Source organism: Dipteris shenzhenensis, chromosome 6, assembly GCF_047967505.1.
Source record: "Dipteris shenzhenensis isolate YYH24624 ecotype China chromosome 6, Dip_SZ_1.0, whole genome shotgun sequence".
NCBI classification, from domain to species: Eukaryota; Viridiplantae; Streptophyta; class Polypodiopsida; order Gleicheniales; family Dipteridaceae; genus Dipteris; species Dipteris shenzhenensis.
In genome coordinates, this window is record NC_141601.1 from 46,168,622 (window position 1) to 46,195,428 (window position 26,807).

The 26,807-nt window shown below is 44.9% G+C and overlaps 1 protein-coding gene across 1 annotated transcript in view; it reads right to left on the reverse strand.

The window, feature by feature from the left end:
- Positions 1–8,572: 8,572 nt before the first annotated feature.
- Positions 8,573–26,807, reverse strand: part of LOC147901235 (mRNA export factor GLE1-like) — a 124,901-nt gene continuing 106,666 nt past the window's right edge. The window contains exons 12-14 of the mRNA XM_087375971.1: positions 9,544–9,675; positions 9,106–9,228; positions 8,573–9,022 (exon numbers count right to left, since the gene is read on the reverse strand). Of these exons, the coding sequence (XP_087232097.1) occupies positions 8,801–9,022; positions 9,106–9,228; positions 9,544–9,675 (477 nt within the window). The 3' untranslated portion in view covers positions 8,573–8,800. The remainder of the gene's footprint in view (positions 9,023–9,105; positions 9,229–9,543; positions 9,676–26,807) is intronic.

Genomic DNA, 26,807 nt, shown 5'->3' on the forward strand with positions numbered 1-26,807 from the left:
ACCTTAAAATTTTCAATCAATATTTGACCATGCTTATTTGTTTTTAAATGTAAAAAAATCATCTTTTTTTAAAAAGCCCTACTCTTTCTTTCATGAAGAGCTTGTAACAAAAACTTCTTACTTTGATTCACACATTTTTGAATATAAATTTGGGTAGTTCATGGAAATTTATGGCCTAGGATAGAGCCCCAAGGTCTAGGAATAAGAAGAAACCTTTTTTAATGATCCCCCTCAAATGATTCAATAATTATTTGACAATGCTCTATTGTTTTTCTATTAACAATGCTCTGTTGTTTTTCTATTTACTCAATCATTTAAAATTTTCATTCATAAATTTCTCCTTTGCATGGAGAAGATTTTGTATCAAACATCTTACTTGATTCAAATATTAATGAACGCTTATTCCATTGGAATGTATATATTAAGGATGAACAAGAAAATCATATTGCGCTAGGTGTATGCCTATGTGTAGTTAATACACAATTTGATGGTATCACATTCTAAAGTATGGCAGTTGGACTTCCATTGTTGAGATAAATTTTACATTGCAAGATTCTTTCCAATATGAGTGTGGTTAACATTTTGCATCCATCATCTAATTTAATAGCTTTTCCAATCACTCTATTTTATGTTTTTGGAAACTGCATTCTAATGAGTGGTATATTTGCATTCCTAATGCCATGATGTTATAGAAATTCTTGGTGTGTGAGACTTATACTCACCATCATTGTCACACCTCGATGTCTTAATGTATTTGCAAGTTTCTTTCTCAATAAGAGCTTTAAAAGCTTTAAGTAAAACCACTTTCCACCAAGTGACTAATCCTGTGGTTTTTGCCAAAAATATCGATGTACACTGTTAGCATTAGCTTGGTAGTACTATTAGACTGAAAAGTGTTCTTTTGCCAAAAATATCATTGTGCACTGTTAGCATTAGTTTGGTAGTACTATTGGACTAAAAAGTTCCCTTTTGAGGGTTTAGGAAAAAATCACAAATAGAAAAATTGCCAAGCCCTTTTCTAGGACATATCTATACAACCAAAGCTATATGAAAATTTTCTTAAATGGAGTAAAGAACAAGAGATACGATGGTGAGACCATCCACAATGGACATATATGCAATTGAGGATTTACAATCTTGTATGGAAATTGGAAAATAATAGTATGGAGTTATGCTAGAAAATTTTGATGAACCTTTAATGGCTTAGAAAATTGGGCAACACATGCCCAAAAATACATGTGCTTAGTAATTATATCACTAAATAAGACAAGGTTACGTACCATTTTGTTAGCTAGTCATAAAAAATATGCTTGTAATGTTGATTTATGATGAAATAATGGTCCAAATTTGTATACTTAAGCTAGCATAGGCATATCATTGCGTGGAACAAATGCTGAATTTTTTTTTCAATTCAAAGAGCTTCTAAATTCCAAATTTGAAGTCGCAAACCTATTTGCATAAGAAAACACAGACAAACTTGAATTACATAATTTTGGAACCACCAATGTACCAACACTTTGGATGATCATATGCTATATTGGGGTTACTCATCACTCATTATAAGTACCATTTTTGTTAAGGTTTAGATATGCTACTATACTAATAGTGGGTCCTAGGCATCTATTCTTCATATGTGTATGCACTTTGACCGAGCCAGATGATGATGGGCGAATGATGACGTGGTGCTGAAGGTGCACTTTGTCGTGTACGAGAGGGAGTTGCACTAGAAACTTTCTTATGTCTTTTCTTTTTCTTCGAGCATTCTTTAGCAAAATGTACAAAGATCCCATGACATTGGTCCTACCTGCCTGCTATCTTGACTCTCCATTGAAAAAGAGAGCTATTTAGGCCCTACATCATGATGTGAGCATTAAAATCATTATGGTGAGGGACAATGACCCTAACTCTAGAGTGACAATGAGGGAGGGGGAGGGGGAGGGGGAGGGGGAGGGAGAAAGAAAGAAAGAAAGAAAGTTTATTAATGTCCACTGGAGACCTAAAAAGGTCTATGGGACAAAAGAGACCTGCTTATACATCAGTATAGAGAGGGCCATAAGCAACCTCCCTGGGAGTATCATCAGATTCCTCCAAAAAAACAAAACACATAGAACATAAAACATAAAAGGAACTAAGTACTAGGCTATGGAGTGGCCATTACATCAGTTTAAGACTGAGGGTCTTTAGATTTTGTCTTAAATTCTCTAATCACTGCAAGACCATCACGATATACTACCCATTTTCCTGCTTCCCTGGCTGCCCGAACCTTAGCAAGCTTGGTAGCTTTGTTCTTCAGTTGGGTTCTTGTAAGCTCCTCAGCAATCCATATCTTTGTCCCCTTCAACTTATAGGATTGTTGTAGAATCCTCTTCCTGAGTGTCTTCGAGTTGAAAGTGATGACAACGTGTCCATTCCTAGGCGATAAATTAACTGGGGAAGACTCCTCTTCATCGTCATTCTTGTCATCAGTTGGGCTTGCTGACCAATCAATGGCCGGGACTGCTGCCTTGATTCTGTCGATTGCCTCCTCGAAAGTGTCATCCTCGTGCTGCCAATCGGGTATTCCCCCTATCCGAATCTTCATAGCATTCTCTTTCCGAAGGTGATGTTCTTGGATCTCTGTTTGGATGTCAACCTTGGGTTCAGCTATCACTTTCACCTGGATAAGCTCTCTAACCGTGGAAATCAGCTGTGATGTTGGGGGCTCAGCTTTACATGTTTGTACGGCTACTGCAATAATCTCCTGCTTCCCTGGGCCTTCCAAAGCTGCAATACGAGCTAGGGCTTGGGTCAGCTGGGATCTCAGATCTCGCACTTCTTGCTGGGGATGGTAAATCTGCTCTTGCGGCTTGGTCGACATCGGGGGAGGTTGAATCTTATACCTAGAGTACGTCCTATCGAAGGGAGCAGGGGTTGTGGCTACCATGGCGGAGTAAAGCTTGGGGGGAGAGTGGTAGATGGAGCTAGGCTAGACTAGCGATCTTGAACAATAACAAGCTATTCAATGAACAAATATATAACTAATAAGGAAAAACCCTACTATGAATGCCTTGCACAAGTTGTCCCAATTGATCTTCTCTTCTAGGTTCACGGGTCTAAATCACTGACCTACCTTGCCATTAAGACTCCAGCCAAAAGCATTGACCTTGTCTAAATCACAAATGACCAAATGTCTCACAAATTTTTTCAACATGCTCTACATGGGAGATTGGGTCTCCTTCTCCTAGGAACTTGGTGATTAATTTAGAGATTGCAAACATTAGAGGCATGGCCCCCTTTCCTAGAGTTTGCACTAGGATCCTCATTGCCTCATCGATAAGTACCGTTTGTGGAGTGGGTAGAACTTGAGAATATGATGAGCCTATGCTATACATTGGTGATCCCAGTGGAGGGTTCCATGTATTCAATAGTGGCTATACAAATGAATGATTTGAGGGCGCTAACCCACTAGGCATTTCCATTGGTACTTGGTGGTGGTTGGGCCTCAGAGATTGGGCTGGAGACCCTCTAGGAAGTCGCATGTTCACCCTAGGTATAGGGCTATAAGGGGCGGTCACTTGGTATAGCATACCTCCCATGTTTTGTGGCCAAGAAGGAAATGACAGGACTTCGATGTGGGGGTCTTACTTATGGACCTTTGGGATTACGTTGGCCTAGCATTTAAAGCTCTTGGGGGAGCCTGGGGCCAAATTCACCCCTATATGACGAGCTTTAATTAAAGAATGCCTGTGATAACGTGCGCTGGATTAATAATTTAGCGTGGTCAAAGCTAACCCAACGTGCGTTTAATTCAACATGTGCTAGGTTAATAATTCAGTGGTCAAAGCTAAGAAGTGTGCATTAGGTTATCAATTCATCATGCATTGGGTTAATAATTCAATGTGTGTTGGGTTATTAATACGACATGCACTGGGTTAATAATTTAGTGTTGACTTTCGTAGCTCAACGTTGACTTTGCTAATCAACGTGCACTGGGTTGCTAACTCAGAGTGTGCTAGGCTATTAATTCAACGTGCATTGGGTTATTAATTCAGTGTGGATTTCCCTAATTTAGCATTGACTTTTATGACCCAACATTGACTTTGCTATTTCAACGTGTACTGGGTTGTTAACTCAACGTGCACTAGATTATTAATTCAACGCGCACTAGGTTGGGGGTTGACGTCTATTTTGGATTGGGATTTTTGCAATTAATGTGCCAGTTGGAAGATTTTGTCAAAAGCTAACCTAGTGTCCATTGGATTATTGATTCACATGCGCTGGGTTAAGCCGAAGTCAGGTCTGCATTCTCATCAGGTATGGGCATCACCTTGGCATAAACTTGGCTTATAGTCTGTTTAATCGTCCAAAGCATAGGCGGTGAAAGCATGGAAGTAGAATTCGTTACCCACATTGTCCTGTTTGTGTTGACACCATTGCATGGTATTCTTTAAGCCAGGTGAGACTGTTACTCGTGTTGGAGAAACTAGGTGCATGTGTAGCACGAGTAGTCATCAACGAGGAGGAGAAAGTAAATGATGCCTCCTACGGACCTTGTGCACATCGGGCCACACATTGTCCAAATGGACCAGCTACAGAATTTAAGTCACACGGGTCCCATGGAGCCTCGAAAATGTCATGAGGTGTTGCTTTGTGAAAGCACATGGCTCACAAAATGGGTTGCATGTGTCGACGTGAGGGGTCCCAAGATGGCTTGAGATGTGGCAAGAGTGGCAAGGGATTCGAATTGAGATGCCAAGAGGTGAGTCAATGTAGGCATGGCAACAGACAATGCCACGAGTGAAGGGGAAGGCCGTGTGTCAACACACAGAGGCCATTTACTTGGTTGCATCTGAAAGCGAAGTTGATTGATGACTCGTGTGGACATTTCCATGCTCTCTAAAAAGCACAATACAAAGACTCAACAAGAAAGGATGCTGCAAGTTCAAGAATGTGTTCCCTTGTGTCCGTCATAGTCCTAATGTCCGTCCAATGCGGACATTTGTAGGCCGACAAGGGTTTCACGTTTTTTGTAAGAAAGACAGAGGGCCCTCAAATCCAACTCCCACATTGTGTGCTTAATATCGATCAGGTACACACGCTTCCTTGCGTCCACTGTTTAGGGGGAGCTTTGTGGAATGAAGCGTGGGAATGGTGGAGTCGCGTGGAAATAGGGAGGACAGTTTGAGAGCATGGGAATGCTCTCTTAATGTAGTAATGATGATGGTCGGAAGTCAACGTGCTAAGTGGTCATAATGAGATCCTCCCTCGTGGAGGACTGCATGGAAAAGGGAAGGGCCAAGGGGAGTCCTTTGTCGAGAGGAATGCGACCAGGAAAGGGGGACACGTGGCCCTTCCCGACGGGCAAGGTGAGCTAGAAGGCCACGTGGAGGATTTTGAGTGGATGATTGCGGGTGTTAGGTGGACGGTCAAGATTTGACCCTGGCCGAGACTAGGAAGGGAGCAGGTTGACTTGGCACATGCTATCATCAAGTTCTAGGGCAAGATATGCCCATGCAAAGGAACGTGTGCAGGGAGTCCAGAAACCTTACGACACGGCCTTGTGTGCAAAGGGCAGAGGGACCTGCCTCAGTTGAGGCCGAGGAAATCTGATCAATTCAAGTCATCGGGGCCGGTTTGCTCTGCTTCGTCATGAAACTTCGCCCTGTTGTTCCACACATGGACAAGTTGAGGCTCTGTGTTGCCACATTGTAGAAGGATGTTCGCCTTGGCATTAGCATTGTCCTTTCTCCATTTGCGGTGAGAATCTAATGCTTGGGTCGACAGAATGGAGTCGACTATGTCCCACAGATCTAGATGATCGTATCAAAAGCATTTCCAAGCGAATGGTAGTTGGAGTTAGTGAGCTTCTCAAGTTCCTCGTACACCTGCTTGGAGGAACTACTGGAGGCCATGTTGCTTACAAGAGGAACGAGGTTCACAAGGGCAAGATCTGATGTTCAAAACAACATATCTGATACCATGTGAAGGGAGGAGAGAGAGAAATGAGATTGCAATACATGGGTGAAGAAGATTGCAGATAGACCACTGAATTGGAGAGTCAATGGCTCTAAAGATGTACAAGGCGAGAGTAGTTAATCAGTTGTCCTACGAGCGTTGAACAGTCGCGCAGTATTGCATCTTGATTGAAGAATCGATGCATTATTGTTTTACCAACCTACTGAGGATGTATTCTAGATTTATTCTCTCCTAACATGGCACTTAGCTAGCATATAGCAACTACGGAGACCAACTAACTGTTTCTTATGCACTATAGAGAGAGACTAAGCTCTTAATGAGCTCTCTTAAGGAAAGACCTCCATTCTTATGCATTTAGTGCAAATTTGTGTGTTTTGAGATGCCAAAACTGGGTCACTTGATGAGTGTCTTTATTTTAATTACTTGGGACAAGTTTTCCGCTAGCACTGTTCAAGGACTTCACGAAGATTTACACCATGAGCGATGGTAACAAGGGCAAGATGCACATTGCCAACACCACCATCGTTTGCCTTTAGCGTCTCCTCTCTCATCTTCTCCATCAGACCCCAATAAGATTGCAACATGTGGTGGATAGTAGAGCAACCTCTCAACAAGTGAGTTGGTAGTCAACACCACATCATTAGAAGATAAAGTGACTATGTTCATCAACAGTCAACTCAGATACCACATGATCAATCTAGTCAATAGTGCCACATCATCAGTCAGTCCATGGCATTAGCAACCAACTTAGCTACCACATCATCGGCCATGTCAACTACCACATCATTACAATGCCACACATTAGTAGTGCCACATCATCATAGTGGCTCAACTGCACAAACACACTTTTTATGCAGCATATGCACACACAATGCCACATCACCGTGCATGAGATATCATCATCCTCGAGCACTCTTTTGCACAAAGTTTGGCAAATCTTGAAAGTGCCATACCTTTTGATCGATGAAGACTTTTTAGGTGCTATAAAAAGTAAAATGCACAACATTGCAGGCTCTACCCAGTGGTCACCTCACATCTAAGTTCTGGCCTATCTACAATCCATTTTATTCAGTCCTATCATCATAATCACTCTTGATCCATCGCAACCTCTTATGATTTAGAAAATAGTTTCTTTTGAGAGAGAGTATACAGACTGAGTACTACGAGTTGAGCAGGTTGAGCATACACCCCACAAAGGTAGCTCATATTTCCTAGCTTTCACCACATGCTCTGGTTTATGAATGCACATAGATCATCATTCTATTTCAATAGGCTACCATACTGAGCATCTCAGAGCTCTCATGGGGGTATATACTCTCAACAGCAAATGTGTTCAGTTCAGTCTCTAGCATTCAAATTTTGGTGATATTCCAAAGACACAACTACACGTTAATCGGTTAGTCTACACAAACTTTATATAACTTTATTTCAGCAACTAGTGACAGCTGCCAAAAACCAGATGGCATCATCAAAATTGCTAGTATTTTCGACACCTATCCATTGATAACCAAAAATCTAACGAAGGTCATTGGTGATAGGTCAAAAACATGTGAAATTGGTTCCTGATCTACTGCTGCCCGGCCTAGCTGCTGGTCACCAGTTTCACCGATTTTCTTCCCATAGCCACGTGTGTGTTAACCACATAAAATAAGATGCGTGAGAGGGAGTGTTAAGCGGAAGGTGGCCAAAAGTTTTTTGAAGGTCCCCACCATTTCTCAGCATAAAAGAAACACGTGAAATGCTCAATAGGGTATGTGCATTAATGCCAGATTCGGACCACCTCCAATGGCCATGATGCTCCCCCCATCCCTTGCATTAAAGCCAGATTCAGATGCTTCTCTTTCCTTCTCACCCTCCAATGGCCATGATGCTCTCCCCATCCATCACCTTTCTTGCCCCTCCACCTTCCTCCTCCCATCTTTGCCTGCCATTTCCACCTTTATCTTTTTCAATCATCTCTCCCCATCGTGCAATGCTCTCCATCCTCCCATCATCCCTTGCCAAAATTCCTTGCCTTTTTTTACAGTTTTTGCCTTCGCAGGTTTTCTTGCGCTGTATTATGCATTATGTCTTTTTTGCCTAATGGATGCTGACAAGTAGCTCCATACAGTAAATATAGAAAAACAAAACTAATGTAGAGCACCAGTAGTGATCCTCGGTTACAACAGAAGAGCTTGTAGCTCACTCCCCACTCCTCCAGCTCTTTGCTCTGAAGATGCTACAATGATACAATGCCCATCATCGTCTTTTATTCCAATTTATCTCCCACCCTCTCTACTAGGCAGCCTCCTATTGTCATGAGAAACTCTTCCATTGTTGATTGTTCCATGGCATCGTACATTTTGATCCTCCTCCTCCTTAGAAACTCTCCACTTCTTGGTAGATTCTGATTCTTGACTGTCTCATAGGCGTTTCTCAATAAAAAACAGTTGAGGAGAGCTACGATAGTGAGGGAGAAGCGAGCAAAGGAGAGGAGCGGGCAGCTTGAAGCTGAGTTTTAACAAGGGAAATTTACCACCAAGGATGGAGAGAGGGGAGAAGAGGAAGATAGACGATGTTTAAAGGCCAAGCAATTTTTATTAAAAAGGAACAAATTCAATAAATGAAGAGCTTGAACAAGCTCATACCCTTTGCATATAATACATTTGACTACACTATATGCATACTTTTTTTGAAGATCATATTATAGCAGCCCAAAATACCTTTACATGCCCTGATGAATGAAACAATGCAAGGTCTTTCAGAAACTGAGAGCAAAGTGGCGGACAATTGGCCTCCTAAATTGGCATAATACTGACCTTGGAATTAATACTCCACAAAATCATGTCTTTCATTCTAAGGCACATTAAGCCTTCATAGTAGATGATATATCAGTTGTAGGCATTTGACGTCCCTCAGGCTCCTGTAAAAATTGCCTTGTGCGTATGTATGTTTCTAATCGACTGACAACAGCCCTTGAGTCTGGATCATTCTGTAGCTTAAGATTTTCAATGAATTGGGATGCAACTACTTGCAATAATCTAAGGAAGGCTTTACGATAAGACTGGTACAGACGAAAGCCAGCTACCTGCATGGTTTTTATAGCACAAATTATTAGAGCACATTCAACATAAAAGTCATCATATGAATTCCACACATGAAAACACACACCTTCAAAAAGGCTTCAAGTACAGAAGCAGTCAATCGATCTGCTGTAGCTATATTCAGTAAACGTGCACACCATGCCCAACCCTCTTTCAATCCATGCGGATTGACTCCACCTGAAGCTTCTGCCTAGCAACCAAATACAATCATTAAACATTTGGAGTTATGCATGCAAAAAACACTGATATTTTACAGAATAGTATCAGTAGTTGAAATCTATGTATGCAGTGCTAAACAATGTATGTATTAGTTTACAGGAATTGAACATTTGAAAGTAAACATTGTGGAGCACCCATAATACAATTTATGCATAGCTAAGCAATACCAAGAATATCCTATGAACTAACCAAGCCTACATTTTTTATTTGAAAAGAGTCAAGTATTTGCAAATATTGCTTTGGATTGGGGTATGTCAACAAGTTCTCTGCTCAGTCTGTTGTTCACCTGTGTGATAGCAGCATAAAAAGTCACATAAGCACTCATACGTCCAACAAAATCATCGGTGCTCTCCAGTTTCCCTTGATTTTCATTGTATCCAAGTGCCTTGTAGTACACACTGTCATTCACGAACTGACTCTGTGAAATCCATGTATCCAGCACAAAAGTTTAGCCAAACTTCCCAAACTTTAGTAGATGTAAGCCCCAAATCACCCATGTTTTTAAATTGGCAAACATGAGTTTCATGGCCCCTCCGCATTCAGTCATTGCTAGAATGAGTTTCTGAGAACAGCATATTGATATACACAACAAAAACAGAACACCATATCACAGAATACTAGCTAGAACTTGTCAGAGTGTTTAAAACTCTATAACTGAACGATAGTCCTGGTGCCATTACACAAAGACTTGGCACACAACTTGTATGCTTGAACACATAGTCGAAGAAATCCCATTGCATTACACAAATATGTCTACCTCTTACGCCATATGAAAACCACACAACCAAGTCCATTGGTTGGCATGAATGGGATGAGATTGTCCTATCTATTCCAAATTCAGAAGCAGGCCCTAGGGTTGTTCTAGCTAGCTCATCTAATAAAAGCCTTCATGCTAAATAGCTCAAAATGCTCGAAGAGAGACTTCGAATGGGGACGTATAAAGACCAATAGTCTGGATATCTGACTGGTTCCTTTTGGTTGATAGCTCTTTGCAAGGACACAAGCTAGACCTGGCTCACCTCTGTAATGCCAGTGTGTTCTCTTTAAAGTTGTTTCCATTAAATAGAAATCTAAAATGGCAGCCCGTCAGGATTTATAATTGATCCCATTTGGTCCTCAATGTCTCATTGCCTGAGTATGGAAGCCTCTCAAGCTGAGGTCTTCAATACCGTGTTCATGTCCTCAAAAGAGCTGAGACCAGTTATAGGGGTTCTCTTTATATGCTTCAAGGTCTCATTAAATACACATGCAGGACATACATCTGCATTCAGAAACGTGTTAAGTTGGACAAGGTTCTAGCAAAAATCAGGGAGTACTGCAGAGGCTATATTGTTCTCCAATTTGCAGTTTCCTGCAGAGATTCCCCCTTTGGACTGCACATGGTCCAGTCTGTGAGACTTCAAGCATCTCAATTCCGTTGTAGCTAGCTAGATACTTTTTGTTTGAGTGAGTGGAATGTATCACATCTCAAGAATGCAAAAGAAATGGGACAGAAGAAAAAGCGAGTCCTCAACCTTAAAGGAAAACCTCTAACCTTAACAAGTAAAATCACAAAGCAGCATCAGAGGGTTACAATACTGAGCAATATCCAGAGAGTGCCAATGAAGAGGTGCATAATGCCAAGTCATGCCATACTAAGTCTATCTGTGGGGTGGCGGGGGGGGGGGGGGTTGGGATGGCCATTCCACATCTGAGGAATGTTTGTACTCTGCCTTGGGCTGCCTGGGAAACCTGGGAACCCGTCCCGTCAGCTTCTCAAAGTATCAAATCAGTTCTAGAATAAGATCTCTGGTCATCTAGTGGATCGCCTTCCATGACCTGTCTATAACCGTGCATACCAAAGCCTCCAAGGCAAGATGCTAGAGAGAAAGGGTCCAAGAAGATTGTGGAGTCCTGGACTAGAATTGGTTTTTGAATGAACTTACTGAAGAGAGAAGCAATTTTGGCTGAAGGTCGTTGGGGACCTGAGGTAAAGAACATTTTGTAAAAATGGTGAAATACTCTGATTTGAGCTGCTTGGGAAACCCAGAGACCCACGTCTCATCAGCTACTCAGAGTGTGGATGATCCCAGATGCAGTCTAGGATAAGATCTCGGTATCATCTAGTACGTCAGCTTCCATGAAATGACCTGTCTAAAACGTGCATGCCAAAGCTTCCAAAGCAAGATCCTAGAAACAATCTTAGAAAGGGTGCAATCCGCTGAGAATATTAAAGAATCATGGACTAGGATTAACGTGTCAATGAAGTCAATGAAGAATGAGCAATCTTAGCTGGAAGTCTTTGGGGACCTGAGGTTGAGAATGTTTTGTAAAATGGTTCCACCTTGTATAGGAAAGTATATCCCGCTAAGGCTCTCCCTAGAGCATTTGTCCAGGTAAGGGTTAAGGAGGGCTAGAAGAAGTTGAAATGAAGTGAGTCGTGACATATCCCCCTCAAAATACGCTTAGGCTAGTACAAGCCCAGAAGTAAGGCTTTGCACTCTCAATCTGAAAAGCACAATCTTGACAAACTGGGAAGCACAATCTTGACAAACTGGAGAGCTCCATGTCCTCTAAAGAAACAATGCTGTGCAAGCCACAGACATAGAACCATATTTTTATATTCTCTTGCATCCTATGAAATCCCAACGCTGCCTGGCTCATGTTGACACGCACTTTGGATCCCACCTATGTACATTTTAGCTACATATTTTTGAAGGCACTAGAGTCACCAGATCAATCAACTTTTCATGTTACAACATGCCCTCCCAGTTAACCAGAGATGTCCCCAACTATATCATATTGTGTAGACCTTAAAGTATCACCCGAGTTTCATTCTTCAAATCTTACTCCAACGTACAAAAGTCAGATTTGTAGTTATCAACCAAGCCAATCATAGAAAGTAATTGTTCAGATATACAAAAGCTAAGAAGCAACATAATCAAAGGATCCTGTTCTTGTGAATGACACCTACTGTTAGAGTAGGCAAGCCTGCTGGGCTGCGTTTACTACTTGACGGAGCCACATGCTCATGCCTCATATGCACCTAACTACCAATTAACTTCAATAACTTTAACTGCATGTAAACACACATCAACTGGTGCATCCGTCCATTACTGACAACAAGGCGGGTGCACCGTTGAAGTTTTGACTCCTTTTTAATGCAACGGATTCATGGCCACACCACCTTGGTGCAATTTGGATAATACTGTCACCAGGTTTTGTAGGGCAAGAGCAACTTATCCTTGAAACAAAGGGGTGAAACCACCATATAACCTGCTAATGAGAATTTGTTGAAGTACAATCAATGCTAATGCATACAGGTGAGTGGTCCATTCACTAAGCATTGTGTTCCTTCTGGCATGCTATGGAGGGCAAGAGAATATATAAGCAGTTACAAAAATCTGAAATAAAGCAAGCAATGGAATGTTGCCAACTCTTTAGTTGTATATAAGTACAAGCTGAACAGTCTCACAATAAATAAGATCAAAGTAAACCTCCGATTAAAGAATAAAATCTTTAGTGACGGTTTATGCCAGTACCCATACACCTAGGGTGTTACCATAGTAGCATGCAAGCAGTCAGTGCATGAGGAGATTCCATATTGAAGTCAGGTTCCTGCAATTGACACCATCACAACATGTTCAAACAGATGCAAATGGTTGCATCAAGGATATATTTGTAAGAAATCTGATGCATTCAAGGGAGTTGCACTCATGCTTCACTCTGTGCTAGGGATTACATTTAGAACATTCTAGGTGAAATGAACAGGTGAAACTATTACCTATATAATACATATAATATCTAATGTATAATATCTTACAGTACATTATTATGACAACAAATGTTTCTTGTGAGAATGGATTACTAGAACTGACTTAACAATTTTTTTTTTTCAAAAAAGAGACTTCTATTAAGTATTAAAGAAAACCGTTAGAGCAAGCTTCATACGGGAATACCGGATACACCATGCAATGCATGAAAAGCTCAAGAGCCAAAAAGAAAGAATTGGGGCTGATAGTGCCATCTCAATCCCGTAGCGACCTCCGAGAAAAAGGGAGAACCCCTCCAAACTCCAAGAAATACAGTCCTTCTAGAAGAGGCTGCCCATGAAGGGCCTTGCATGCTAGCCCATATGGCTATCAAAGTGTGAACCCTGTCACTCCAAATACCCGTGAACACCTGTGATGGGTGTATCTGGGTGTCATCCAAGGCCTCTGTGCATTTGGCTCTCCAAATGTGCCAAGACGAAATGCTAGCCAAAATCTCCCAAGAGGTGTCCACTGAAACATGTGAAGCTTTGAAAGGAATATGTGGTACGTCCTGAAGAGAGCATGGCTCTATCTCCTGTCGGCGGATCGAGACTGCCCAAGAAGAAGGCTCCCTCTCATAAAACACCTGGGGCCCAGTAAGGGATAACCAGGTGACCGAGCCCCAAGTCATGAAGAAACAAGAAGTATGAAAAATGTTGAGTATCCGAGCAACTCCTTTCCAAACAATTCTCGCTTGATTGCAGTCCCAAAGGCAATGTCACACTGGCTCCTCTGCAGAATGACAACAAGGACAAGTGGGATCAGCCCCAAATAGTGATCTCCACATGTTCACTGCAATCCCTCCATGAATAGAAAGCCAAAAGAAAAGAGTGATCTTTCTATTTCTGAGGGATTTCCAGAGCCTCCTCCAGAAATTCCTACGCAAATCTGCGGTGATGAAGAAGCTATCCCAATGGGGGGCTCTGGAGGCAATCCAACCTCTACTACTCAGCTGAAATCTCCAAGCATTACCAACCGGTCCCATGATTTATCCACTCCCACTCTCCTGAGTCCCACTGCAAGCATCTGATAGGTGCACCTCCATATAACCACAACCTCCAGAATCCCAGGGCCAAGAGCAGAGGGTCGGGGTCTAAGTACCACTGCAAGCCAGCTCCATGGTCCATAAAACCAGCAATCCTGGTAGGCTGAAAGGCAACCTCTAGAAGAATATATCATCCGTGGATCTTGAGAGTATACCTCCATACCCAACATCAAAGACCAAAGCATCTTCCCCAAAACCTCGAAGAGCGATCACCTGTACAGGAACTGCTGTCCTCCAAAAAGATCCCATCCAAGTGGTGGAAGTAATAGGCACCTCAACTGTCCATTCCACCGGGATGGCTGCATCTATCTGTTGAATCCTGCCTGCTACCCCTCTGAGGTGACTCACGGACTGTAGTCTATGATCCTCAGGTAGCTTGATAAAAGCCTTCCAAGTGCCTACTGTGTAGGCAGGGCCTCTCTCCCATCCAGACCACTTCATATAATGGGAAGTGCCCACAGGTCTGCCATGCTCATTAAGTATACTATCGTTCCAAATGATCGGCTGCCTATCAATCTCTTCAAGGGTAGAGGGCGGAACCCTTCGAAGAGTGTTCCTGAAGCTCCCCCAAGCTTTAAGAATGGCAGTTATGAGAGGAGAGGCAGGAGACCTGAGGGAAGCGGAAGAAAAAGTCCAATGAGGACTGTCCACCCAATCATCTCCTAAGGTAGGTGTGCAAGCCTGAATGCGTCCAAAAAAGAAATCCTTCCAAGGTTCCTGCCCAGGCATGAGTCCCCTCAGCACCACCTTACAAAGCAATGCCCTGCACTGCAAGTCCAGAACAATGATATTAAGGCCCCCTTCCCCTGTAGGGAGAATAATGGTCTCCCAGGCCACCCTCGCTGCAACATCTGCCGTGCCATCAAGTCCACTCTATAGAAAATTCCTGACTGGTCTAAGGAGCTGAGTAATGCAACCAGGCGGTGGCCAAGAGAACCTGGTTCACTACCACAACTCTAGAGGCAAGGTCGAGTTTGACTGGGGCAAACTGCTCTGTTGGAGAGATGCCCAATCCTACCTGGCATCCCAAATACGTGACAGGAACACCCCTCTGAATCCAAGAAAAGCCAATGTCAACTCCCCAGCTCGGAGTGTCCTCATCATTGATCCAAAAGCCAAAGGATTTATGCCAATTGATGTGTGCCCCTGCAGCTGAGCAAAAAATATCCAAGGCTGTCCGGAAATAATCAAGTGACTGCGAAGAGGCCTCGATAAAAATAGTAGTGTCATCAGCCAACTCATAGTCAAGAAGCTCCTACTCCTATCTCAAGGGCAATCTCAACCCATAAAGCTCAGCCTGAGATCTAAGGAAGATACTCATAGCTTCTACCGCAAAGAGAAAGAGGAAGGGGGCTAAAGAGCATCCCTGACGAACTGATTTGGAAATCTAAAACATCTCACCCCTTACCCCTCCAATCAAAACCTGGCTGTGGGCTGATCTATAAAGAGGGGCCACCCCTCTAATCCATCCATCTGAAAATCCAAACCGTAGAAGAGTGCCAGGAGTAGAACTGCCAACCCCAATCTACTCTATCATAGGCTTTCTCAAAGTCCAGGAGTAGAACTGCCAGCCTCTGCCCGCTCTCCATAGCCCACTCTGTGGCTTCCCAAAAGGAAAATATATTATCAAATATGCTCCTCCCATGCACAAACCTGTCTGAGTATCATGGATGAGGTTTGGAAGAAGGAGCTGCAATCGGATGCTAATTGCCTTGGCCAGGATTTTGTACAGAGTGCCCAAAAGAGTAATGGGTCTCCAATGGGATACAAAATTCATGTTGCCACCTTTCGGGATAAGGTGTATGAGTCCCTCGGTCAGTGAGTCAGGCATCTCACCAGAGTCCCAAATGCCCTGTAGGGCTCAAGCAATATGATCACCTATCATATTCCAAAAGGCTGTAAAAAAAGGAGTAAGACCATTGGAACCAAGGCATTTGCCCTTATGAAGGACGGGCTGAAGTAATATGATCACCTATCATATCCCAAAAGGCAGTAAAAAAAAGAAGTAAGACCATCGGAACCACGGCATTTGCCCTTATGAAGGGCGGAGAGAGCACTCTTGAATTCTGTGTTGGTAAAGCATGCATCAAGTTAGCAAATCATCTCTGGTGTGACCAACACAGGTAAACTCTGCCAAATCTCATCTCTAGCCACATCTCTGGCCTGTGTGTCAGGATCTGCGGAGAGAAGGGAGGCATAGAAAGTTGTTGCTAAGTGCATGACAGTATCCGGATGAGACTGCAAAACGCCGTCAGAGTCAATAAGCTGCCTAACACTCTCTCTACTATGTCTAAGACCAAGTGTAGAGAAAAAGTGTTTATTGACTCTCCCTCCCATCTGTATCCAAAAGGACTCCCGTGCATGGAAGGCATTCTTTGCTCTCTGATCAAGCAATGTCTGCAAGTGAGTCCTTGCCGTAGCAAGGCGCTCTTGTACCCAAGTGTCTGGGACCAAGTGTAGAGAGAAAGTGTTTATTGACTCTCCCTCCCATCTGTATCCAAAAGGACTCCCGTGCATGGAAGGCATACTCTGTTCTCTGATCAAGCAATGTCTGCAAGTGAGCCCTTGCCGTAGCAAGGCGCTCCTGTACCCAAGTGTCTGGGACCAAGTATAGAGAAAAAGTGTTTATTGACTCTCCCTCCCATCTGTATCCAAAAGGACTCCTGTGCATGGAAGGCATACTCCATTCTATGAACAAGCAATGTCTGCAAGTGAGCCCTTGCCGTAGCAAGGCGCGCCTGTACCCAAGCATCAGATGGTTGTTTCTGCTCCTCCCTCTGCAAGGCTGCCAGCTGCCGTCGGATACCAATCTCCTGCCTGAGTACCTCACCTTGTCGAGCACTAGCAACGGAGTGATAAAAGTCGCTAATACTGGCAAGTGCTGTGGCTACATGTGAAGGACCGTCCACCCCCCCTGCATGTGAGAAACCCACATCTCCAAGACTGCCTTTGTGAGGGTCTCATCCGTGTATAAGGCATTGGGGATCCTGATATTGTGAGACCGTCCTCTCGGATGGGGCTCTGAGATGGACAAAACTACCGGAAAATGGTCGGAAGTGGAAACACCAGGTGCAATGCAAACTGTCCCCCCTCTATCAAGAGCCCAGCCATCCACATAGAATCTGTCAATCCAGGCATGGATAGGCATCTGCACCCTATGGTTCGACCATGAAAACAAAAGTGACTGAAACTGAACATGAAATGCATCATCTGACCAAACATCTCTGCCACTGAACTTGAACAAGAAATGACTTAACAATTGAAACCCCTAATAAGCCAAATACCTGCAAGTATAAGCCAACACACAGAATAACCACAAAGTCAGTTTCCTTTGCAGGCCCATCCCCATTCCCATCCCAAAACCCCACAACATCAGAATCAGGTTTGGAGGATGGTTCGAGACCGTTGATGCCCACGTTCCTATCCATCAACTCCCAGTTTTACTCCTATCATTCCTGCCTCCCCACCCGCCTTCCAACCCTTGCAGAGGGTGAGGGGCCCCTCTCGACCTAAGAGAGAAGCCAAACAAGAGTATCACCATCTGGTCCATTGGAAGAAAAGAGACTATATTTGTCAAAATGCTGAAGAATTACTAAGCAGACTTTAATAACTCCAAGGATTTAGTACAAAAGTTTCTCAAGCGGAGGTCCACATCTACTTTCACAGAACCAATCATCTGGCACACTACACATGGACCCTTTATGATGTCCCCAACCAGCCTACATCAAACCTCCCACAGTTACCTCGGCCACGTCATTTTCACTCTTCACCATTGGTGATAACAGACACACAACTCTCAAGCTATACAATGGCCGAGCTAAAGATCATGAGAGGCTATGTACTGAATGATTGCACATGGAATTAAGACCCTAGCCCCCATCCTAACAATGCTATCCAATGAAGCAGTTTGAACTAACCCTTAACACTATTATCCCAATCCATAAGGAAGGGGATCCCATGAGCTCGAAAAATTACAAGAACCATTATGGTCAGACATGTTATTGTCCAAGATTTATGCATTGGCACTTGACATTAAGTATTAAGGTCAATTAGTTTGCAAAGTGTCAGGGAGCCATGGGGCATGCAAGTTCCAAGCAGATCATGCTACTCTTTCACACTGAGAGTTATTATTGAGGAGGCCCGTGCACAGAAGCAATGAGTGTATTGTCGCTTTGTGGGTTTCCACAAAGCCTTTGACACAATAACAAGAACACAACTATTCTGACAACTATAGGATCTAAGTCAAGACATCACTTGGGCAGTCCAAACACTATATGAGTGGCTATCAAGCAACGTCGAGAATCTGATCACGTGGTTAGAGGAGATCATGATTACGTTTGGGATCGGGCAAGGTTGTCCTCTGTCAACAACCTTGTTTGGCATATACATTGACAAGCTCGAGTCCTATATCACGTCATTGGGAGGAGCAGGTTCACCCTTAGCTGGTTCTTTGATCCCAATTCTACTATATGCAAACGATGTGGTCTCCAGCAGCATTTGGATACACTCTAGTCTTTCTGAAGATGAACTTGGGTGAAACCAAGGGTATGATGTTGAACTCCTCCCGAGCAGCTGCACATTGCAAGCAATTTACAATTGAAGGTCTCCAGCAGCATTTGGATACACTCTAGTCTTTCTGAAGGTGAACTTGGTTGAAACCGAGGGTATGCTATTGAACTCCTCCCAAGCAACAGCACATTGCAAGCAGTTTACCTTTGACAGAGCCCTAGTCAAGATTTTTGCACCCGAAAGATATCTAGGGGTTCTCTTCTCAGGCCTGATTTTCACGATCGGACCATGCAAACAAGCTTGTTCTAGTAGAGGGTATCCCAAATCAGCCCGACTTGAGCATCAATGCTTTTACTCGCATTTCCGGGACCCCAATATCAAGTCTCTCCTATTTGACTTGCTTGTCTACTTAGCTGGGATGTGTGGCAGTCTCTTCTGGAAGACATATTGGTCCCGCATAGAGAGACTTCAGGTTTTGTTTCTTACTTAGATGATCCGCAGAGCAAGCTATCAGTCCCACATCAGATCTTTCTAACATAACTCCACTAAGTCGAAGACTTTGGTACCACGACATCCGGACCGTGTAGATTGCCATGGATATCCCTTCCTTCATCTATGACAATGGAGGCAACTGGTTTGCGCGTTTAGGCTATAGATGGACACATTGCCACTATTTCAGTATAGCCTTGAGGCTCCCTCCATCTTACTCACCTACCAAGAGGTGAATCATGTCATCAAAGTGGATCTACTACAGCTTCACACATACAAGACTTGGTTAGCACCTACTGAGCTTCTGTTAACCTCAGCTTCTACAGAGATCACTGCTTATGGATATCAGAGGAGGGGTTTACTGAACCACCAAGCTGCACCCAAATTCATCTCCCACATGCATTGAGGATCTCGATTGGGCAGTTCTGAGTATCCTCAAACACGCTACAAATTGAGATAGGATGGTCAAAGGGCATCCCACATGAGACGGATTCACACTTTATGTGATATGCACGAGACCGAGACAGAGAATCATTTTGCATTCCGATGTCCTGTGTATAGAGATCCAATCATCCGGATGGAAAGCTGATTTGGCGGCCAACGGCCAAGGCATCTCATTGTTGCCCTTTACATTTTGGGTTTCTCTCACACAGTGACTGTGCGATGTATTTATTTTCCTGGATACCAGCTGGGGTATGGCTGCCCATTTTTAGCGGCCCCACCACTTAGCTTTCATTGTACCTAGTTTCTTTTCAATCTCATAGACCCTTCATGTTTTGTAGACATTAATAAACTCTCTCTCTCTCTCTCTTCCAAGAGTTGTATGCACAAGTTTGGAATACAAGCTCCCTCTTCTCTTCCAAGAGTGTCTTTGGGTATTCTCGTGTTTCCTTTGTAGTGCCTTTGTGTTTGCCACTCCATCCCCCTTCACTCTCCTCTTTCCTTCTCCTTCTCCCTCCCTACTCCCCCTTCCCTCTTTCTCTCTCTCCTCCCGTCCGTACATAACTCTCTCTCTCTCCCCCTCCCGTCCATACGTAACTCTCTCAGGTTTCCGAGACCCTAGCCTGCACCATCTGGAACTGTAATGGTACTTTATGGTCAGACTCAGGGAACTTCTTGGAGTCTTATACAGGACGAGACAGTCTTTTAAACGGAGACACACCAGAGCCCAAAGTGTCCTACCGATAGTCAGTGGCTACACATGGGAGTCAACCTTCAGGGATGAGACGAGGGATACAAGAGGAGTTCGAGGATCAGGCGGGGTCGCATTATTGTACAAGTCTTCCCTCGCTGGAGCCATCTCCATTGAGAGGGAGGACGCACACTCCCGATTCATGTGGATCCGGATCGGACGCACAGCCACTCGTGACCTTTTCATAACAATATGCTACTTCCCGCCAGACACATCCAAGGTGAGACATCGCCATATGCACCCTTCCGTCAAGATATCCCAGACCTTTCAACCCGCGGGGCCCTTCTCCTTGTTGGTAACTTCAACGCCAGGACGAGCATGCGCCAGGCACCACTCCTGGACTTTTGAGACGACTCTATCATGCTACCAGACATGGACCTAGACGGAGCAGATATGACCAGGATCTCATCGGACCGCACACGCCTGTTACACCATATGGACACGCGCTCCTTGATCTGGGCAAGATGCATGATCTCATCATCTACAACGGGCTTGACCTATGGCCCTCCTCAGGTGGTTTTACTTGCTTCCCACATGGGGGGGGCACTAGTGTAGTAGATTACATCATGGGATCCCCACCTTCACTTCTGGTATCACCGACTTCACCATAGCACCACTCCCTCCAGGAGCTGATTACACATACCTATTCTTCACTATCGCCACACCACGCTTAGCCACACCACACACACCACATAGGAAGCACAACACCTACCACAACATACACTTTGATCACAGCCTCTCACTTGCCTACTCTGGACCCCTAAACAGACTCCACGAGGGTGCCCTCCAAATCTTTCCCCACACCACATGGTCCACTAAACCACCACCTCTTGGTTATGTACCTTGCAACAACTGGTACGATACAGAGTGCAAGGCTTATCGCTGATAACTCCGACTTGAAACCAAACGTCACCTCCCGAACACACCAGACACGGTACGTAAGTACTGACGTCTCGTACATCGGAAGAAGCAGGCATTTCTTCGTCGAAATGAGGAGGAGCTGCTAAACATCTTGTATAGCAACAACTCTAAGGATTTTTGGAGGAGATTCCTTGAGTGTAGGTCTCCATCATCCCTCACCCACACGAGAGTTTGGCACACGTTTCACCAGAGGGGGAGTCAAGGACGCGACATTGAAATTGCACAACGGCCGAGCTAAGGATCACGAGGGGCTATGCACTGAGTTTATCACATATGGGATCGACACGTTAGCCCCGATCCTAGCAAAGCTATTCAATGACGCTGTTTGCCTTGGCTTCCCCCGCACTTGGACACTTAACACCATCACCCCCATCAACAAGGAAGCGGATCCTATGGACCTGAGTAACTACAGGACTATCATGATTGGACATGTGATGTTCAAGATCTATGCACCTGTATTGGATGCGTCGGTCAACCTGTTGGCAAAGATGAGAGGGCTCAAAGCATAGGGTATGGTTAGTTTCAGGCGAGACCATGGGACTATGGATCACATACTCACACTCAGGAGTGTCATTGAGGAGGCCACATCATGGAAGGAGATGGTATAATGCTGCTTTGTGGATTTCTGCAAAGCCTTTGACACAGTACCTCGAGCTTGTCTCATCACACGCTTACAAACACTGGGATTTGACCAAGAGATCATCTGGACAATCATGGCACTTTATGAGAGAGTCTCAGGCCGAGTTCGAATAGGCGCAGGTCGGACATATGAGATCTTGAGTACCATAGGGATCAAACAGGGTTGTCCCTTATCACCAACCCTGTTTGGCCTCTACATTGATGAGCTTGAGACTTTCATGGGGGCTTCCGGAGGGACTGGTTGCTCACTTGCCGTGATCATCATCAAGCTTCTTCTTTATGCAGATGACGTGCCACTCTTGTCGTCCACACCCCGAGGGGCCCCAGCGACACCCAGATGCACTGCAGGCATGATTTAGAGGTCAACCTTAGCAAAGACCAAGGTCATGATCTTTAACACCTCTCGAGCAAACATGCAACGGAAGAAATTTATTTTCGGTGGGTCACCAGTTGAGATCGTATCCTCATACACTTACTTGGGGGTCATCTTCTTCGGCCAGATCTTCATGATGAGACCAACGATACAAGCCAGACTAAGTAGGGAATACACCTCACTAGCTTGGCTAGAGAGACAATGCTTCCACTCCCACTTCCAGGACCCTCGGACCAAGGCTCTTCTCTTCGACTCCTTGGTCCGACCAGCCGGTATGTATGGCAGCCCTTGTTGGGGACCTAACATGTCAGAGATAGAGTGGACATAGGTGGAGCACCTGCAGATCCTCATGCAACGAATGATCCGGGGGAAACCATCTGTACCACATCACATCATTCAAGCCAAGTTTGGTGCTTCTCCACTCCAGCTAGATGCAGCCTATCGGACCATCACATATCTACACCGGGTTAGATCATATGGAGACAGCACATGAGGGAGATAGAGGTTGTCATGGTTGGCCCTCGATTCCTCCATGAGGTTGGCAGCAAAGGGAGACGAGCGATGCTGGTATGCACAAACTCACAGATGGTTTGTGAGACTAGGGTTTCACATCGATACGATACCTCCTTTTTAGTACAGTTTAGATGCCCCTCCGGTACTCCCACCTCCCATCCTGATCGGGCCACGCACCAACTAGGTCATTCGAGAGGATCTCCTGCAGCTACACACCTTTAGGACCTGATTGGAGCTTCCAATGAAGCTGAGTTTCTATAGAGATTACTATCTTCGTATTTTGAAGGGATTCATCACACCACTGGGGTACACTGAGCTTCATATGCCCCACTTACTACGGATCTCCATCGGACAGTTTCGAGTATCATCACACCGCCTCTGCATAGAGAGCGGCAGAGTAGAGGGGATCGCTAGGGAGCATCGCATTTGCATATTGTGGGACTGTCAAGAGGTTAAGTCGGAGCAGCATTTTATTTTCAAGTGCCCAGCGTACCACGAGATCCGAGGTCGCTACCACTGTCTCTTCAGAGACGGCTCCGGGCTCCTTTCCAGATCCCTTGCCTACCCAGATCAGAGATGCCTCACGGCCTTCATTCACGAGGGGGTCCAACACAGAGAGTACTTACTCAGGCGACGGGGCTTGGCCACGTCATCAGACACCTCTCAGAGCAGGATCACAGAGTTCTTCCCATTGAATGACATTGATCGTCTAGTCTCTAGCCGCAAATGTGACATAGATCCCGACCCGACGACCGCAGCACGACACATGAGACATCGAGGGGACACACAGATCACTCTGGGGGACCTCCTGTCATTGTTTAGACTCAGGATACGTCCCACGAGAGTCACGGTGGCTCTGGTCTTGCGTCAAGCGTCGTCCAAGAGATCGAGACGCACGGCACCCCTTGACGGACACCAGCGTCCCATCACCAGCTATGCACCAGCCAGGTCGACATGACATATGGAGGATTCTGCTCCGCTCCAATCTTTTTTCTTTTCATTGTCACACCCAGATGTATTTGATTATGTATGATCAGACTTAAGATTCAGCACGGGTGATGATGCTCGTTTTAGTAGCTCCACCCTTACTGTGATTTGTATCAGGTTTTCTTTCAGTCTCATAGACCTCCTCCAGTCCGTACAGCCCGTCACCTGTCAACGCATATCTCTGAAGTTCAATATGCTCAAACCACGAGAGGTAAGCGAGGGAACAATAAGGGTAAAATCAGATATTCACTGGCAGACCTACGTAGGCACCACGACCGCCCACCACGAGTTCTCTAATTGGGGAAATAGGGTAAGTAAGGTAACCACCCCCGTCGGCTCTATAAGTACAAGGGAAGAACCCTCTTCAAGTCCCAAATCCCCTACAGCCAAAGGCAAGGCAAAGGCCAGAAAGTCCACTGCCATGACAAAGAATGAGAAGGAGATTGAGGATAAAGAAGACATGCGGCAGGTGCCAACCCACTACAAGGCCTATATTATTCAGGATCGCAAGATCTTGTACCAACAGGTCAAAAGAACTTGAAAGGACGGTTGTTCTCAAGGATATGATGGACCGGCATCGGTCAATGAAGTAAACTTAGCCTCGGAAGGCCAGGACCCACAACCTCTATTCTGTGCGTATTCCCCAGTACTGAGGTCTCTTGACTGCAATTTAATATTCCACGACCACATTGATGCCTCTAAATTTGCCATTGGATGTGTGTTAATTCAACTCGAGGAGCATAATTTGGATCGCCCGGTATACTTTGCAAGCCGTCAACTAAATGAGACCGAAGTTAACTACACCACCACCAAGAGAGAGGGTCTCACCATGGTCTATGCAATCAAGAAATTCAGGCACCACTTGTTAGCTAACAAGTTTGTCTTCTTCGTGGACCATCAAGCATTGATGTACTTGGTCAATAAACCCTGTATGACAGGACGCATCACTAGGTGGATGCTGAAACTGCTAGAATTTGACTTTATAGTCGCTGTGTGCAAAGGCAAAGCCCACGTTCTATCCAACCACCTATCGAGGATCCCTAATGGCAGCGACGAAGCTCCAATGGGAGTAGAAGATGATCTCCTTGATGCTTCCCTCTTCTTCCTCGAAGTCATTCCAGAATGGGCCGCCGAAATCGGCCACTACCTAGCCAATGGACTACCCCTAGGCCAAGACCTTAAGAAGGATAGATCCCATAAACTCATTAAGGACGCAGTGCCATATCAGCTACTGATAGCAGGCCAACTCTACCGCATGGGTAAGATTGCATACTGTGCGTATGCGAACACGAATACATCGAGGTGCTTGAAGAAGCCCACTCAGGAATCTTAGGAGGCCATTTTGCCCCGCTGAGGTTACAACACGTAAAGTGCTGCAAGCTAGTCTTTGATGTCCGACGCTCTTCGAAGACGCAGCCGAATTCATCAACCGATGTGACCCCTGCCAGCGCATCCAAGTCCCACACAAGGTAGACATGATGCCCCTGACTCGGATCCTAGCTAACCAACCCTTCGAGAAGTGGGGCATCGATTTCATTGGTCCCATAAACCCAACCACTAAGGGGACCGGGGCTTGATACATCATCCTAGCTACCGACTACTTCACCAAGTGGGTTGAAGGAAGGGCCACGGTAAAGGATGATGCAAGATCCACGGCCAAGTTCTTTTATGAACAAGTCATCACGCGGTTTGGATGCCCGTTGGAGTTAGTCAACAACTGAGGAGCTCACTTAATCAACGAAACCATAGCAATCCTCACAAGCGAGTTTATGATCATTCATAGAAAGTCAATGCCATATTACCCCATAGCAAATGGCTTGGCCAAAAGCTCTAACAAAACTTGTTGTAAGATTATCACATATACGGTAGAAGCCAATCGTACCGACTAGGCGCATAAGCTCATAGTAGGAGCGTTATGGGCCTACAGGACCTCCTACAAGGTGGCAACACATTGCACCCCCTTCAAGTTAGCCTTTGGGGTAGAGGCAATAATGCCAATGGAGTATGTAATGCCTAGCCTCCATCTTGCCATAAATGAAAGGTAAGGTGCAAGCGGACATCCCTATCGTACTGATCTGGATAGCTCAAAAGCCGGTCCTCTACCTCCACAAACCACCATCCTGCTAGAAGAGTGAGAGTAAAGTGAGGAGACCCATGAAATCCATCTATCACTGAAGCCTAGCCTCCTCATAGTGCCCTCCAAGAAACCCCAGTGCACCCTGTCATAAGCCTTCTCAAAATCGAGAAGAAGAACTGCAATCTCCTGCTGACTCTCCTGCGCCCAGTGAGTGGCCTCCCAAAAGGTGAAGATGTTATTCAAGATACTCCGATCTTGGACAAATCCTGTATGAGTAGATCTGATGATATCTGGCAACATAGGCTTTAAGCGAAGAGCCAAGGTCTTCGCTAGGATCTTGTAGGCTGTCCATAGAAGTGTAATGGGTCTCCAATTGAGTAGGACTGTCTTGTCTCCCCCTTTCGGGATGAGACAAATCGCACCTGTGCATAATGTCTCGCCCAAAGATCATGTATCGAGAGCCTCTGAAAAGGCAAAGAGTAGATGAGGCCCAATCATATCCCAAAGAGCTCTGAAAAGAAGTGGCGACAAACCGTCCTCCCTCGGGCATCTGTCTCTGGGCAGCTCATGTAACGCGTCCGTGATCTCCAGGAGTGACAGTGGGCTATCCGAAACATGACTCATCCTGTCTGAGACCATCTGGGGGACATGGCTCCAAATCTCCTCTTTGGCTCTGATCATCTCCTCGGTGACTGGATCGGCGGTGTAAAGAGTGGAATAGAAATTGGAAGTGATCTCAACAAGACGGTGAGGGTCCGTCTGAAGAGACCGGGCCTCATCCACAAGGCTACGAAGGCTGTCCGAAGAGTATCTCTGACCCACTGCCCTGAAGAACTCTCTAGAGCATCTATCCCCCTTCTGGATCCAGATTGAGTATTTGCTTTGAGCTTTGAGTTTTGAGCTTAGATTAGCATAGTACCTAGCAAAGGGCCTAGTGAGCCTTTTCCTCAATAGTCTCTAACACCAGGGAAATCTACTGATCTACCACTAGCGCATGTTAGCTCCATTCCCCCC